The 16,793-nt window shown below is 42.1% G+C and overlaps 1 protein-coding gene across 2 annotated transcripts; it reads right to left on the reverse strand.

The window, feature by feature from the left end:
* Positions 1-784: 784 nt before the first annotated feature.
* On the reverse strand, positions 785-16,264 carry EFCAB14 (EF-hand calcium binding domain 14). 2 transcript variants are annotated; one of them, XM_030455135.1, is made up of 11 exons: positions 15,993-16,264; positions 15,016-15,164; positions 12,192-12,337; positions 10,213-10,311; positions 8,425-8,535; positions 7,783-7,863; positions 6,768-6,959; positions 6,020-6,094; positions 4,789-4,903; positions 3,815-3,946; positions 785-2,923 (listed from the first exon to the last, which is right to left on the reverse strand). In XM_030455135.1, exons 1-11 carry the CDS (start codon positions 16,172-16,174, stop codon positions 2,748-2,750), a joined length of 1,458 nt encoding a protein of 485 aa, XP_030310995.1. In that variant the 5' UTR covers positions 16,175-16,264; the 3' UTR covers positions 785-2,747. The 2 variants fall into 2 exon arrangements, with proteins under 2 accessions (XP_030310995.1, XP_030310996.1); XM_030455136.1 differs by lacking the exon at positions 6,020-6,094 and having other exon boundaries at positions 15,993-16,263.
* Between the last annotated feature and the right edge of the window lie 529 nt (positions 16,265-16,793).

Genomic DNA, 16,793 nt, shown 5'->3' on the forward strand with positions numbered 1-16,793 from the left:
GATGGAGCAGAAATCCTGCTCAGTTTAGGAAGGATATCGAGGTCCTGGAGCAGGTCCAAAGGAGGCAACTGGGCTGGTGAAGGGACTCGAGCACAGACCCTGTGAGGAGAGGCTGAGAGAGCTGGGGCTGTTCAAGCTGGAGAAGAGGAGGCTCAGAGGAGACCTCATCACTCTCTACAACTCCCTGAAAGGAGGTTGGAGCCGGGGGGGGGGGTTGGGCTCTTTTCCCAGGCAACTCTCAGCAAGACAAGAGGGCAGGGTCTCAAGTTGTGCCAGGGGAAATTTAGGTTGGATATTAGAAAGAATTTCTTTACGGAGAGAGTGATCAAGCATTGGAATGGGCTGCCCAGGGAAGTAGTGGATTCTCCATCCCTGGAGCTATTTAAAAAGAGACTGGATGTGGCACTCAGTGCCATGGGCTGGCAACTGCAGCAGTAGTGGATCAAGGGTTGGACTTGATGATCTCTGAGGTCCCTTCCAACCCAGCCAATTCTATGATTCTATGATGCTGGCTGGGGACCAGAGCTCCCCGGCTATCCCGAGCCAAACAAAAGTGACCACAGCAGTCAGGGACATCCCCTGATTTTGTTGGCAGCACAAGATCTGTCCCATCCCGGCAGTGACTGCAGTAATTAGCGACCCACGATGCTCTTGCCGTGCTAATGAAGCAACACCCCTGAGCAGCTCAGCTCTTAAGGCTGTCTCTGGGTGACAGCTTCACTCCTGCTGCTGAGGAGCCTTCCAGAAGTTCAAGCAGACTGCAAGAACACAAAACACTGACAGGTTCAAGGTGGTGAGACAATCTCTTAGATTTTAAGTTAAACTCCATACAAATCAAACTTCCAAAAATATTTTGCAAACTCTGGCATAGGGCTATGATACAGTATGTACAAACAGAATATCAGGATGGTTACATTTTTATTGCTTTTTTTTATTATTATTATTATTATTTGGTTAAGGAATTGTACAGTAGTGTATAAAAGGGTTGTGTGGGAAGTAACAAGAAGCAAGTGTTGGCTTCTTGTCCTCCCAAAAGCCAAGGTTGGTTGGTTGGTTGGTTTTGTTTTGTTTTTAAATACTGTGTTTTCAAACATCACACCAAAAGCATTTCTGTATTGGGTCATGTCTGCATTACCCAAACAGGACAGGAGAGCAACAGCATAAGAAGCTTAGGCAATGGGTCACAGGGTTCCATTTTGTACATTCCTTCACCGAGTCATACTTCCAGAGTACAATTGTTCATAAAACATCCACTCTAAAGTTATATTAAAAAAGTCAACAATTACGAACTAATTTCCACAGTAACTGATGATTTAGTGAGGTGGGCAACTTCAATTCACTACTCACACAAAAAACTCCCAATGAGATCAGTGATATTTGTGAGAAGTATCATCTGACTTGGTCCTGACCTAGTCTGCAAGAGAATCCCCTGTGAAAAAGTCAGTTTTGTGTTTCAGGTTATAAACACATTCTGTGTTTAGAGCCACCAGTATAAAACAAGCCCTCTGTAAGTTCCTCTGGAGTAAGGAAACCTCACTTTAAAAAGATGTATCAGCAGAGAACACACAGGCACATTCCTATCCTGCTTGTTACATCCTTCTGCTGGCAAGAACACAAAAGGTACAGGTACCAAGATCACATTCACATTAGTCAGGAAGCAGCTCTCAGGCCTGTTCTGGGATGATCTCCCCACCTACTCACACTCCTCGTGACCAGAAACTTGGTACCTCAACAACAGTGGACAAAAGAAACCTGCAGCATCAGCAACCCTGTTGAAAAGATCTCTGGTGACCAGGCAGCAAGACCATCAGCACACCACTGATCATACTCAAGGCATGAATTACTCAGGTGCTACTCAGCAGGCTGCATTGTAGACTTTTTACATCTTAAGCATTTGTTGAAATTATTAAATACTTTTAAAAAAATGACCAAAAAAAAACCCCCACAAAAAAACCCAAACAAAAAACCAAACCAACAGGTAGGCTCTCACAAAATGTAATCTGGAAGCCATATAGCAAAGCTAAAAGAATGCTGAAGTGAAAACCCAAGCATTTGATAGGTAATTGCTCCTGTAGGCTCATGATATGAAAACATTTTCAACTCTTCCCTTTAGAAATAAATCCTGCTATAGATGGGCATGATTTACCACTCCTACTTTCCACTGACTGAATCCAAACTCATTCATGGATATACTTAGTCAAAATTGGAAATCTAGGTGAAGCTCTTAACCATTCCTTTTAGGCTCAGTCTCATTATCAACAGCTTACTACCAACACAGCCCCTGACACAAACTTCCCCTTAAATATGCATAATTTACTGTCTCAAATATTTACAAGCAGAAGAAGCCAATCTTTACAAGACAGATTTCCTCTGCTCTACATAAAGTGCAGCTCTCTAATTTAAGGCAAATTTCAGTGAAATACAAAACCATAGTTTTATTTTAGTATGTACACATTTTAAATTAAAAACAAGAACTCCTTTGGAAAGGAAAGAATGAGAGGAAAAATGTCTCCAAGTTTGGGAATTTTCTGGATTTTAATACAATCCCAGTATTATGTCCTATTGACATATAAATTTGAAAGTTTCTTTTCAATAAATGCAAATGAGAAAAGAGGTGGTAATGTGTGGAGTAATTTAGCTCCAAAGATCAGTAAAACACTGGGAAAGTGCAGATGTAGTTTCTCATGTCCCGTAATTTCCTTTAGCTACACTAGCATCCATCAATATCACATTTCTAAATATATATCCTATACACCTAAAGCTAACCTCAGTTCTTGTAATGAGTATTTCTCATCACCATCTGTGTCAAATTTCCTAAAGCTCTGTGACTCCTGGGCTGCAGAGCCAAGCAGCCTTTGAAGATCTTCATGTGAGAGTTTTCCATCAGCATCTTCAGCTGCTTTTTCAAACAAATTCTGAAGGTCTGCAAAGAGAACAACGATTGAAAGGAAGCTCCTTTAAGTATGCAAGAATATTCCATAAGCTGGTCTCCTAGTTTTCCTGCCCTGTGTGTTACTGCCAAGTAATCAAATAAACCATCCCAAGTATGTAGGCTGCCTCCTGCATTGTCACAAGCTGTCAGTAACAGTCTGGGAGCAGGGATAAAAAAAACAAAGCATGAATATTTCTGGATTAAATTACATTAGTTCTGAAAAAATAATCCCTGTTTCTGGTGACAACTAATAGCCCATTCCACAACCACTAACTGCATTCAGATGCAGTTATCCTCCACAAAAGGAAGCTCTGAATGACTGTTGCTGTACTGACAGCACAGATGATATAAAGGAAAAAGTGTCCATTCATTCCCTGATGCAAAGCATTGCCCTTTCAGGAGCTGAGGAGACTGAGCAGCAAGATCCAGAAACCACTCACTTGAACAGGAAGTGTTCTCTTAAAAAAAAAAAAAACAAACCCAAAACATCCACACTCAAACCTACTTCCTTTTTTTTTTTGTACACCCTAATTCTGCCTTTGACTTTTCTCCCCATCTCTGGGGCAATTTGTGTAATAATTTGGCACCCAAAACAATCATTCACTGATAATGCACACTCCTGTTTAAAGCCCAGTTTCTTTTCTCTTGAATGCTGGCCTCTTCTTGTAATTTTTTTGTTTGGTTTGGCTTTGGGGTTGTTTTGTTTTGCTGTTGGTTGGGGGTTTTTTTGGATGTTTTTTAAAGTCCATAGTTCTCAAGCTTTGAAAATTCACCTCACTTTTCCCACAGTGCCCAAACTATAATTCCAGTTATACTTATTGTCTCCTAAACTTCTAGGCAAATTATTCAGGAAAAGAAAAGGTCAGCCTGGAAAGGACTTACCCTCGATGCTGGAAATTCCTGGTAAGGACAGATGTCTCAGCTGTCCACTGCTCTCTGTGTTGTCATCAGCTGACCTTGAAGCCAGCCTTGAAAGGTCTGTGGGCTTTGCTGTAGAACTCTGACTGCTTTCATCTGTCATAAAGAACAACTTTTATTAGTTTTATTAATTCCACAGAATTACTATTAGAATAACAAAATCAAAATTTTTAGGCTTTTTGGCATCACAGATGCTGTATGGGACAAGACTGCTGCAAAATCATTTCAGAATAAAGCAGTATTGTCCCTTTTTACCAATAACTGGAATAATAGAAGGAAACTTTCTTTTTTTGTATTATTATACAACTTTAACCTTTCATGCAGTAGTAGGAAATGGGCATTTGTATGAGAATGGCTTGGAAGTGCTTTTTACTTCCAGCCTAAAAGTGCTGCACAAGCTTTATTAAGCAAATTACATCTGCATACCTGGGCTGTTCTCACCTTGTCAGTGCAGGTATCTATCATACCCAACAGCAAGGTCTAAACTTCCAAGTTGTTGCTTAGCAAATTAACAGCCAGTTCTACTGTAATGAAGTATTTTACACCTTATCTTCAGCACTACCTGAACATATACAGCACAAATGCAAACCTGAGACAAGCCAGCAGACACCCAGACCTTTCCTCTATGTTACACTCAGATTTTGAAAAAGCAAAACCAGATGTTACTGGGTATAAATTTCTACAGGTTTTTCTTGTTTGTCTTCAAATGCAAGATGCTGAGGTGTGAGAATCCTGATGTACACATAGGAAGTCACCATCACACATTTATAGTCATATATAGTTCCCTGGTTTAGAGCTGGCAGTTTCCTGGTGCCTTAACTGAAATAATCTTCACCAAAAATCTTAAGGAACAATCTAAATTATTCTGCTTCATCAGTTGTTCTTTGAATTACACAGGGAACCTTCAGGTTTATGGACTATTTATATGAAATTCTTACCATTCTTTGATGTCTCAACGACTCTGTCATTTTCTGGCTTGCTTGAGAGAGCACTCATCAGCTGAAGCTTCTCTCTTAGTTTTGATACCTGAGAATCTCTGGTTCCTGTTTCTTCCTGCATATGTAGAAAAAAGAATTCTTAAAAACCACCCCTTCAGCTGGAGATCTGGATAAGAAGTAATTTAAAATATGTAAGTACTTTTGAGTGACTTGGGAATTCCCCAGGCTATTCAAGTTTAAAACAACAAACAAGAGTTTAAAAAAAAAACAAAAAGCAAAAAAATACTTGAAAAATATTCTGCAAGAAAACAATAGAAACAGTACCTCACCCCAAAGTACTTTGCAGACAACAAAAGAATCTGACATTTAATTTCTGTATTTTTTTATATAAATGAGAAAGACTCTGAAAGACTGTAGTATAAAACAGACAAACATACTTGGAGAAAACATTTATACATCAACTGAATCATATATTATTTCAAATGTGTGTCTGCAGTACTGACTAGCTCAGTGCAGGTGTCACTATATCCCCCTTCTTTTAATCTGGAGCTCCTTTGCTCTTTTTATGAGTAAGTTCCAGATGACAGGAAGGTTGAGTTCATGTCAGCCCAAGCCTAGAACTGACAGTGCAAACACCTCCCTCCCCTGCCTTCTCTCCAGAAGATGGGAACCAACCTCAGCAGCATCACCTCTTCTCCCCAGTTCTTCTCCCATTCAGCTGAGCTGTGAAACTGCCCCCAGGCAATCATCAGAACATACTCAGAGGTTGCATTCTAAATATTCCTAGACCCCAGTGGTGCAAAGTTTCTCTCAGCCAAACCAATCAAGTTTTCAAACCTGGATAAATGCTGTAAAAGCCCCTTTGTGGTTTGATCCCACAACAACAGGACTGTGTTGACAGCATGGCCACAGCCACTCCAACCATCAGCTGGCTGCCAGAGTCTCCTGCTCCACTCAAACATGAGCTGAGCCTCCCAAAACTGTTTCAGCTGAATGGAAGGGTATTACAGCAGTTCTGCTACATTATCTCAGGTGTAGTCAGAATGGCTAAACTTTAAAATTTTACAATTTTTCTCTCACCCTAACTGGAAGAACTGTCCTACTCTGGAGTTTATTTTAAACCTGGATGAGATTAGCCTGCTTGCAGATCTTTCCACAGTTAAGCCTCATTGAAAATATGATTTTAAAGAACATACACTAATCCAGTGTAAATTTTGTGTCCTTACTTTACCTTCAGTTCTTTTTTTGAATGACTTTCATTATCTAGTTCCTTTTCCACTTTTAGAGAGGTAGTTGCATCATTCCCCTACAGGAAAAATTGAGGAGAGCCAAGAGTATTCATGTGCTTATTATTTTTTTCTACAAAAGATCTTCTTCCCTTCAAATTTAGCAGGCATGAAGCAGGAAAAAAAAATAGCCAGGACAAATACATGCTGGAGTAAACACAAAGACAGTGGGCTACAGCAACATCAGCATGTTCCTTATTGTTAAACATACAGAACATGCTGGTATGTGGAAAGCACTGGCAGGGTTTATAGACATATGCACTGTTTTGGGGGGGGTTGTTGGTGGTTTTGTTGGTGGTGGTTTGGTTTTTTAGCATTTGAGCATGACTAACAATCCAGAGGTCCACCTGGATCTTCAGTGGTCTTAACAGACACAAGCCTTCCCAAAACATAGTTAAAGAGGTTCATGAATCCTGCCCCATTTAGCAGTCACTCAAGTCCTAAATGTCACAGTGTTTTGGACATTGTGCTGTAGATTCTGCAGGGAAGAAGTGACTCCCTCAGAGATACTCCTAATGTTGGTTATCTGTTCAGAAATACAGAACAAATTCCAGCTTTATAAATGTAAACTCAAGTGTCTCATATTTCACTCTGAAATTCTGTTTTGTTAAGTTTGTAAAGCTGCATTTGCAGTGTTTGGAAGGTATTGAAACCACTACCCCGAGTTAACATCCTCAGTCATCAAACACTTACCACACTGGTAGACCAGTTTTCTCTTTTGTCCAGGTTATTCACAGCATGGGGAGAGTTTTCTAACAGCACAACCCTCCGGCTAAGGTTACCAATGGCTGAATCCACATTTAGAAGATTGATGTCATTCAACTTCTGGTACAACACCACAGTATTATTTAGCTTTTCCAAAGCTGCACGCAGGGCCTGGCTTTCCTGAAATATAAAACCAGCACATGGCAGTTTACTTAAGCTCTGCAGTTCCCTTGCTATTAACAACATAGTGAGGGACCCAGTTAAACCAGGCAGACTTCAGACAGGTTCTCTGCTGACACCACTGAGAACATCCAGCTGCAAGCTTCCAGAAAGTTATTCCAGCTTTCAAACTTGTAAACTGAAATTTTCCTCAGGGCTAACCCCTTTGTGGCTAATGTAATTACTTCAGCTGTGCCAGCAAACACACAAAGCCTATTCATCTAATTTTCCAGGGCAAGCTTAGCAGCCACACTGGCTATTTTACCCAAGAAAGTTTGTACTAGGCATATTTATAAACAAAATTTATTTCTAAGAAATTAACTGTATTAAATGTAAATAAATGCAGTCATTCCATTACAAGCCATTCAGCTTATACCTTTTCTTTTTTTTTTTGGTTACTGAATCCCTGCTCTCCACACCTCACTACATTGTGGGTGACTCAATACATGCCACTCCCAAATTTGCTTAGATTGGAAAGTACCTGCCATAAAATCCACTCAATAAAAAGCCATTGGCTCATTTACATGAGCAAAGTATACCTGTAATTTGTTTGATGATCATTTCAGTCTCTTTACTCCTCACCCAGTTAAAACACAAAAAAATCCACTCTCCAACTAGTGTACTTTTCCTGCTTGTACATACACAGGAGTGAACTACAGTAAAAGAAACCAACAACTAACTGTAGTCTCAATAAAAACATACCTTTTTTGTACACTACAGGTGCTGCCAAACACACTAAAAAGGCAAATATCACTGATACTCTTTATGCAAGGGAGAAAAATACCTGTTTGCAATTAGCTGTCTGATTTCTCTCAGTCTTTGGCACAACAGTGGAGGGAAGTGAAGGTATCTCTTTTAATTCTTTCTAAAAAAAATAAATTGAAAATGATGTTACCAAATGCCTGTTAAAAACTCTAAGCTTTTAATAACGTGTTGGTATGGATGTTTTGCTACAGTTACAGACACTGATGTCTGTAAGTCTAGTATTTTAACTAGGCTGATAGAGAGTTCTCTTTCAGACACACAAGGTCCAAATTTATTTAACTAAACTCTAATGAGCTCTTTTCCCTTTAATGAAGTATTACCATATACCTTTCACTGCTATCATACACAGTGGTATTTGCAACATTTTTGTAGCACCCACTGACTGAATCAAGGTCTGTGTCTCTAGTTTAGATTTTATCTGCCAGTACTCCTCTTAAAATTATGCTTTATTGCAGTTGAGCTGAAAAACTGTAATTATCAGCTCAGTCTGTTAACCCTAAGTGAGAGGACAATATGAATACAGCAAATAGTTTCTAGTAAAGCTGGTCAGTAATTTCATCCTTATATGCCTCCTTAATTCACCAAACAAACCCTATCTCAATGTTTTCCCCATTCCCAACTCCCCAGTTACCATAAGTGTTAAATCATTATGTTTTCTTACCACATCATTCTGAAGTATTTCTATAGACTTCTTGTACTCTTCAATAGCTGTCTGTATGTTTTCCACATCATGAGAAACACTTGTAAGAGTGCTACCTATGTTTGCTACTGTCTGGAAGAAAGAAGACAACAAAATCTCAGACTCCCTGAAGTGCACTCTTTCAAAGTTTCCATCTGCTAAAAACAATGTTTTGGTAGTGATACTGCAGGCAGGCTGCTGTAAAATTATGCACATGGGTTTGAAGTATTCTGAACTTCTTTTGCTACCAACCCAGCCACTGGAGTGGGTGACAGGAGGCAGTGAGTACAGCATGCACACAGGTGTCAAACAGAAGTCCAGCTCTTGAAACCTATCACTTTTCATTAACAAACTATTTGAGCTATTGTACTTAAACCTCCAAAGAGTTTTTCTACATTCAGCATCTTGCACTATAGCTCCTGGAAGGGTTCCAGCTCTGTTTTTATTATATTAACCTTCCCTAATGTAAATGCAAGCAAGATGGTTCCAGAGAGATGTGGAAAGAGATATCATATCTAACACCTCGCTTAGACTCAGCAGCAGAAATTGGAAAGAATTCAGAAGTTTAATATCTTTGATTTTTGCAAATTGTGAACAAAGATAGGCTCACTTCAACATGAAAAAGACTTTCTGTTCAGCAGATTGCTGCCAGCTGATGTCCTTAACACTTTGTCCTGACAGTACTGAAGGCAGCAAGATGACAAAAATGTTTTTCTGTATTATATAAAGTAGGTGTAGGTTCCAGACTCTAAGTAAGACTTGCCTCTGATATGACACAGTGGAAACCCAGCATGCTCATAACAGCAAATCAGAAGCTTAAGAAATTGCTTTGTACCTCTTCCAGCAAAACAAACAAACAAACAAACAAACAAAAAACCAAACCAAATTCTAGCAGCCTGATCTGCCAAACCACAGATTGCTTTGCATTAATTTTGTAAGGATAGGGAATGACAAGTGGAAATCCATAAAAGCCACAAAGATGACTGGAATGACCTTAGGTGTTAGCCCAATTTAAATGTTTATTGCTAAATAAACAGAACTGCCATGGAAGAGACAAGGAATTTTCAATCAGCCCTTCTTTTTACCATAATAAACAGGACAAGATCTTTGGTCAAGAATGCTCAGCTAAGGCAGAGGGTAAGACACTGTATTAACAGAAGCTTTAGAATTAAGTTTGTGTCACCCAGTAGGGCCCCTCTCTTACAGGACTGTTAGAAAACCATCCCAGTAAAACTCATGTGCTGCTGTACACATACTGAGCACCAAGAAAGCTCCCACAGGAATGTTCCAGGCCCACCATTCCCATCCTAGAACCCTTAGGACTGTAAATGCAGAGCCAGCTGTGGAACTAAATACTGCTCAAGATGGGGAAGTTTTCCAGAAAGCTAAAAAGTCACCTGTTTCAAGCAGAGTTGTAAAACTGCAGACAGACTTTTTCCAAGTGTCTTAAAAAAATTAAGCTTAGCAACTAAAAGAAAGCATCCAAAGAGATCAGCTCCAAGGTAAAGAAATGATAACATAATGCAACCAGAAACAAAAGGATCTCCAGAAAGAGACAACCAAAGCCTTAACATTTTTTATCTGCCATACATTATCATAGGACTATACAATGTGAAGTATTATGGAGACCAATTTAAAAATAAGATGGAAAAGCAAATACTCCTCACATGCAATTCAGGTAACTCCTGTTGTCACTGCTGTCTCCAAGAGCCCAGCTGCAGCTTAGCAGCACAGAACACATTTAGCAATAGCCACATCTACAGTACTTGCCTTCTGAAGTTTCTCTACTGTGACAGGAAGACCAATCAGATCAGCAGAAGTCTTTATGTTGGTTTTGAGATGATTTACTGTTGAGGTCAACTGTGATATCTAAAACCAAAGAGGAGTATTGAGAATTAAGTCAACATAATCCTGATTCTGACCTTCACCAATATTAATGACTTAATTAAGGCATGACATAAATACACACATACACAACCCACCCCTGACTCGAGGTTGTAAGTCTTGCCTAGGCTACATTAAAAGTGCTCTGCCTCTTTCAAACTGAAGCAATATTTAAGAAAAAAAAATTAATAAAAGCCATAAAGCCATGAAAGTTCTTTTCAATAATGTAGCCTCTGCCAACTTTACATTAATCCTCTGAGAGAGGCTGTTACCCAATAAAGATTTTAAGCAATGTACAAAAAGCCTTTATGTGGAGGAAAGAGTCATCTACTTCTGCATTTGGCAATCAAACCTGGCTGGTAAAACCCAGTGAAGCCAGGCAGCTTCTCTACCTGCCTGATCTGCAAAGAAGTTGCACCTATCACCCACACCTGCTACAGAAGCACAACAGTGACAGTGGGTTGGCTCAATTTCTGTCAGCTCTTTGACTCAGAAGGAAAGTTGTTCACTGGGTCTTCAGGATTCATCCCAATTGAGAGGCTTTCAAATAAATTAAAAGCAACCACAGGCTGATCATTAACTTCTAACACTTATCACTGCAAGATCAACTGGTAGCCATCAGTAGTCAAAACAAAATAAAAATAATTTCTTCTCACATCTGACAACAGAGAAGTAGGGGTCATAAAACCCACTTTTCATTGGTTAAAATAAAATAAACTGTTTCCTAAGATGAGGAAATGGGAACCTAACTTTCCATTAGGCCAAGGTCAACCAGCTAATGGGCAGTCTGTGGTTTCACAGCTGTAGATACTGGCTGAAATAATTCCCAACAGAGTATCACAACAATTCATGGCAAAAAAATTGTAACTAAACTCTGATCCCTGGAAGAGCTGGCTTAGGCTGTAACCATACCCAGAAGTAAATTGAGAGCCTGCAAGAACCACGTGCGAAGATCTTTAAGCTCCAGGTGCAGATGATAGCATTTTAAATGTCCAACTAAGAATCTAAATGTCTGTGGATATGCATACTGTCAGATGCCAAAGTAGTCAACTTTTCAAATAATTTTACATGCCCCATTAAGCACTTAGCCACTGCATAGGACTAAAGAAAAAAAGAAACTGAGCAGACACCTCAATACCCTAAAAAATGAAACCCAAAGAACCAGTGTCAGGGAGGGTTTCCCACACACACCTCTTGAAAGCACTGTGAGCAGCTCTGAACTTTCACCCCCCAAGGCAAGAATTTTAGTAAGAGCCTTGCTGGAGCCTTTGTCTGAAGCACAAGCTAATACATCAGCTGAGGAAACAGCTTCCTGTTAAGTGGCTTAGTTCTAGCCATGTAAAAAGAGCTAAGATTTACACTGGCTCAGATTCCAAGTGTGTATTAGCAGTTTTATATTCATGAGACACCAGTAATTCATCTGTAGCAACATGAACCTGCACAGATGCAGGTAACTTCTTTCCATGCTCACAAAGTGATTGCAAACTCTCTCAGAATCTGGAAATACCATGTCTCATCATAAACATCACAATTAACTCAGCAGGAAAGTTAAGAACTTCACAGTTCTCAGGTTCTTTTTATGACTTCTGCCTGAAGCCTTTCTGCCAGTTGCATAATTTCTCTTCTGCTATCAGCCTGCAGTCCAACCAGACGCTCAACCTTTTTTGTGCTTGTTTAATACTGGTTTATATGGAGTATAATGGCCTAAACTCCATTTGAACTTTGAAAATAAATATTGCAAGCATACAGTCACAGAAGTCCTTAAAGGAAGGTCAGCACTGGACTTGAAATTAATTTCTGAAAAATAATTTTGAATTTAATATTTTACTTTTTTTCCAAACCAAGCACTGATTGATTCCTCTCACCTGTTTATTAATCTCTGTGATATTTATCCAAACTTTATTTAGCCCCAGGTCTCCAGTTTCGATTTGTTCTAGTTGCTTTTGCTTCTGCACCAACTCTTCATTCAGTTTAGGAATTTCTTGGAATGATGTCTTTTGATTAGATTCCACTAAAAAAAATGGTAGAAAAAAAAAATCATTTTAGAAAACCCACAGAGGTCCAGGTAAGCAGCTCTGAAAGGCAAAAACCTAATTACAAGCAGCAACATCTATAGCAGTGAAAGAAGGCAGTACACAGAAGTTTCTACACATGGATTTATTACCAGTTCAGAATTAAGCATTTGTTCAAAATGAACAACTCTGTGACAGCTCTTTTTTGTTTTCAGAGTATCAAATGTCTGCAGAGAGAACCCAGAGAGAGACTGTGCTAAATTTAACACTTTGCTATAGTGCTGTCATTCTGGCAAGCCTCAGCAGGTCTTTATTTAGTGCAGTTATTTTGCCTTACTTTCACAGAAGAACATAAAATAGTAATGAGACTCTGAGTAAGAACTGTCAACAACACCAAGAGGCACACAAAATGAACCCCAGTGCCCTTTTCAAGCCTGCAAAGGGGCTGCTGACGACGAAGTGAAATCCCAAGAGATTAGCCTGATTATAGTTGTTCCATGTGTCAGAAAAACAACTGAGGGGAAAAGAAAGTATAAGCTTACACACCAACATCTGTTGGTAAACAAATCAGTAAACAAGGTCCTTGGAAATATTGTCAGTTATTGCTGCAATTAGTCCTACAGGAAGCTGGAACCATGCAACTCAGATCAATTGAAGCCAGCCTCAGAAATGCAGCTCTCCTAGGTCTGCAGTGACTAAGCTGTTTAGCTGCAAGAGCTGTTGGGCAACTCTAAATCCCCAGGCTTGGGAAACAACTAAGTGAAGGTTTAGAGATGACAGTTCTCCAAAACCTGCCCCCTCCACCCTGTAACTCAGCACTGGAATGCTCCCCAACAAACTGCCACTGCTCAGCCCAGCCTGTCAAGAGCAGTGGGACCCATGTGCTGAAGCTGGCACCTCCCAGAACAGATCTCCATGTGGGATTCATCTGGAAAAAGGGGCAGCCTTTAGGAGTGCCTCATGCCTGTGGAGCAGGAGCCCAAGTACACACACCTGGAAAGGCAGGAATCTTCAAAAACACATCTGGAAAGCCAGCCACTCCTCTTGAAGGAAGCCTTAAAAGGAATTTCTGGGCAGAGAGTAATCCACACTGATCACTCAGGATCCAAATAACACTTCCAGTTAAGTAAGACCTTGAGAGGTGTACTTTATCCAAAACAGACTGAGAGTTAATTGTGTATTTGACACAAGGAGTTCACACTGAATCTGGTGTTTCAGAGGCTTGCTCTTGTAGACAAATAGTTTTCTGCTTTGCCACTCTCACTATGTACAGAGAGACTCAAATTTCCTTGCACTGCAAAAAACCTGTAAGTGCTATGGACACCATTCCTAGCATCAGTACCAACAACCAAAGGAAAAACAACAGAGTAATCTTCCTCTACTTCAAACACACTGGATGCAAAGCTGTCTTACTTCTGAAAAGCACTCACACCATACTCAGTTTGTTCAAAATGTGGCAGAGCAGTAACAAGCACCGCAGAAATCTGGTCTTAAGAAGGAAAAAAACATGGATGAAAATTCAGGGGATGAAGATGATTCTTTTCCCAAACCTGCTGTAGGACAGACAGATCCCATGCCTTTGCTTATCCATCCACCTACCTGTCCCACCAAAGCAAAATAGAACCTTTTGGATCTAAGTTGTTCTTGCCTGCTTTTTTTTTTGTTGTTTTTAATGCTGTGCCTCATTAGGAGACTTCCATCCAGCTTCTAGGCATGACATTACACTGGCAAGCAAACCTGAGACTAATTTATCATTAGACCAACTACTAAATATTGCAGAATTTCTATCAGACCTGTTAAGGAGAAAATAAGCACATCTGCACTTGCCAGAGAGTGAGCTCAGGGAGAACTGATTGAACAAAGAGGTCTCTATAGAACAGGAATGCTAAAACTTAACTACACCAAAGCCAACAAATGCAGTCCTTGTGCCAAGTACATCCTTAATATTACATCAGTTAATATGAAAGCACACCTATGAGCAATGCAGGCTCTCACTCCCAGCCAGCAGGTTCCACCTGGGCAGGCAACATAATTATATTGAAATTTTACCTGGGACCTACAAGGAAAATGCTTCAAATGAACTTCACACTTCAAAGTATTGTATATGATCCAAACTCCACACCATATGCAACCCAGCACAGAAGTTTGACTGGGACAGGTCAATGCAAGTAAGAGCAACATTCAGAAGATATGAAGAAAAAAAACCATAATACCAAAGCAATGTTCATATTGCAGTGATACCACAGCAATAACTAGAGATTTTTAAAGGAGCTCAAGACAAGAACTGTGTTTTCCATTAAATTCTTTTTAAGCAAGGTTTTAAACCCCCCTGCACAGTTTTTATGGGGCTGATCAGAACCTTTCCTTTTTAAGTAAGGGCTTCCTTTGGAAGACAGCATTCCCAAGATCAAAGTCAGGAATTTTAGCAATCTATTTGCAAGCTACAGGCCCACCTAGTCCAGCTTGTCTGCTCCTCAGAAGATGCAGAACAGGTAAAACTTACAACATTTGCCTTAGATTTGCCCAGCCTCCAAGTGTTTTTTGCTCAACAGCCTCCTCAATTCAGGGCCAGTTTGTCTACTCAGTACTTTCAGATTCTGCATAAGCAGTTAGGCATCTAAAGCTCTTCATACTGCCCAAAGCAAATGTGAAACAGTTTAGTTACATTTATACTTACTAGTTCGAAACTTCTCCTTTATTGCATCAAGATCTTCCTTGAGAGCCACCTGCATCCAGACTAAGCCAACACAGGCTACCACACAAGCAGCCAGAATGACAAACGCACATAATGGGTAACAAAATTTGCAGCATCGCAGGTAATCTCCCCTGGGAGAAACAAAATAACAGATTATGAACATTCAGCAGTCCCTAGAAAAGTTTCGTTTAACTGCTGATCTCTCAAAGGCAGCGCTGAAAGAGCCCGCGTTTCCAAAGCTAGTGAAGAGTTTTCCCAAGAATAAATAAGGCTGTACAGGGAGATCAGGACTGTTACTCTGTTGGGTGCATCCTCAGGAGGCACATCTGGTGTATTTAAGAGCAGATGTCAGGTTTCCCTAACTAAAATTTCCTGCTCTGCTCGCATAAAATTATGTCAGGAACATCTGCTTGATAAACTGGAAAGCAGGCTTGGAGACAGGGTCTTGCCATAACGTTCTGACAGGCACTTCCAGATTATCCTAAACTGCAGAAACCATAGTTTCTCTGCAACGTGCCTGCTTTTAGTTATTCTTAGAGTCCCACTGATAACGCTGTTATTTGATTGAAAAGTTTTATCTATTGGCAAACCCACGTCCATGATAAATAAAACCAGCACTGCGTCAGCCCGGGATAACTGCGCTCAGCATCCCAGCTGCTCACCCCGAGCTCCTCTGAGGAATTCAGCCACAGCGAGCACGGAACAGAAGAACCAAAAAGTAAAGAGCCTGGGGATGGTTCAGCTCTACTCCCACCCCCACACAGGTGACCTGTTGGGCCAGAACACACCCGCTGGAGCTCCGGGTCTCTCCCGTCCGTCCCCAGCGCCCCACAACCCCGAAGCGAACCCGCTGAAGGCAACGCAGCCGCTCCAGCACCGCGGGGGGACGGTGTCCGGAACCGGCTACTGAGCCCCAGTTGGGCCGGGCCGGGCCGGACCCGGGGCTGAGCGGGACTCACTTGCCGCAGCGGCCTCGAGTCCCCGCCGCCGCGAACTCGTCCTCCTCGGAGCTGGACTCGGAGTCGGAGGCGGGCGGTTCGGTTCGCAGCAGCCGGTGGCCCGAGCCCTTCTTGGCGGGCTTCTTCCTGCGGCCGTCGGCGGCCAGGCCGATGAGGGCGTTCAGCTCCTTGCGCTTCTTCATCTTCTTGTGAGGGGTCGGCGGCGGCGCGGCCGGCGGCTGACTCCCGTCTCCTTCCCCCGCCGCCACCGCCGCGGCGGCCGCCGCCAGCGCGGCCCGGCTCGCCAGCCTGCGGCCCGGCCGCGGCTACAGGAGCTCCGCGGGGCCGCGGCCGCTGCTCCCCGGACGGCCCCGCGGCGGCAATCCCGGACCCGCTGCCGCCCGCCCCGCCCGCGCCATGGCAGCTGCCGGCAGCACCGCCGCCCGCCCCCTCCACCTGCCAGCAAGACGCCTTCCCATTGGGCGGCGCCGCACGGACCCGCTCGGGGCTTAAAGGCCCCGGAGAGCCCTCCGCGGGGGCTGGGATACGCGCGTACAGACCGCAGGTTCGATTCCCATCCCCGGCAGGTGGGATGAGCCGGGAGGGAGGCGGTCAGAAGGGGATCCGCCACGGGTGGATCCGCCCGGCCCGGCTGATGCTTCCTCTCTCAGTGTTCGCTCTCAGTCCCCTCGACCTGCAGGCCCGACGGGGGCCTCTTGTTCCCAGAGATGATGGCGGTGGCAGGGAACAGGGGTTGCCTGGCAGGCGCCTTGCAGAAAGCCGCCAGGTTACCCAACCCCTCGGCTCACACAGCGCTCCAAA

This window comes from Calypte anna, chromosome 8 (genome assembly GCF_003957555.1).
Source record: "Calypte anna isolate BGI_N300 chromosome 8, bCalAnn1_v1.p, whole genome shotgun sequence".
NCBI classification, from domain to species: Eukaryota; Metazoa; Chordata; class Aves; order Apodiformes; family Trochilidae; genus Calypte; species Calypte anna.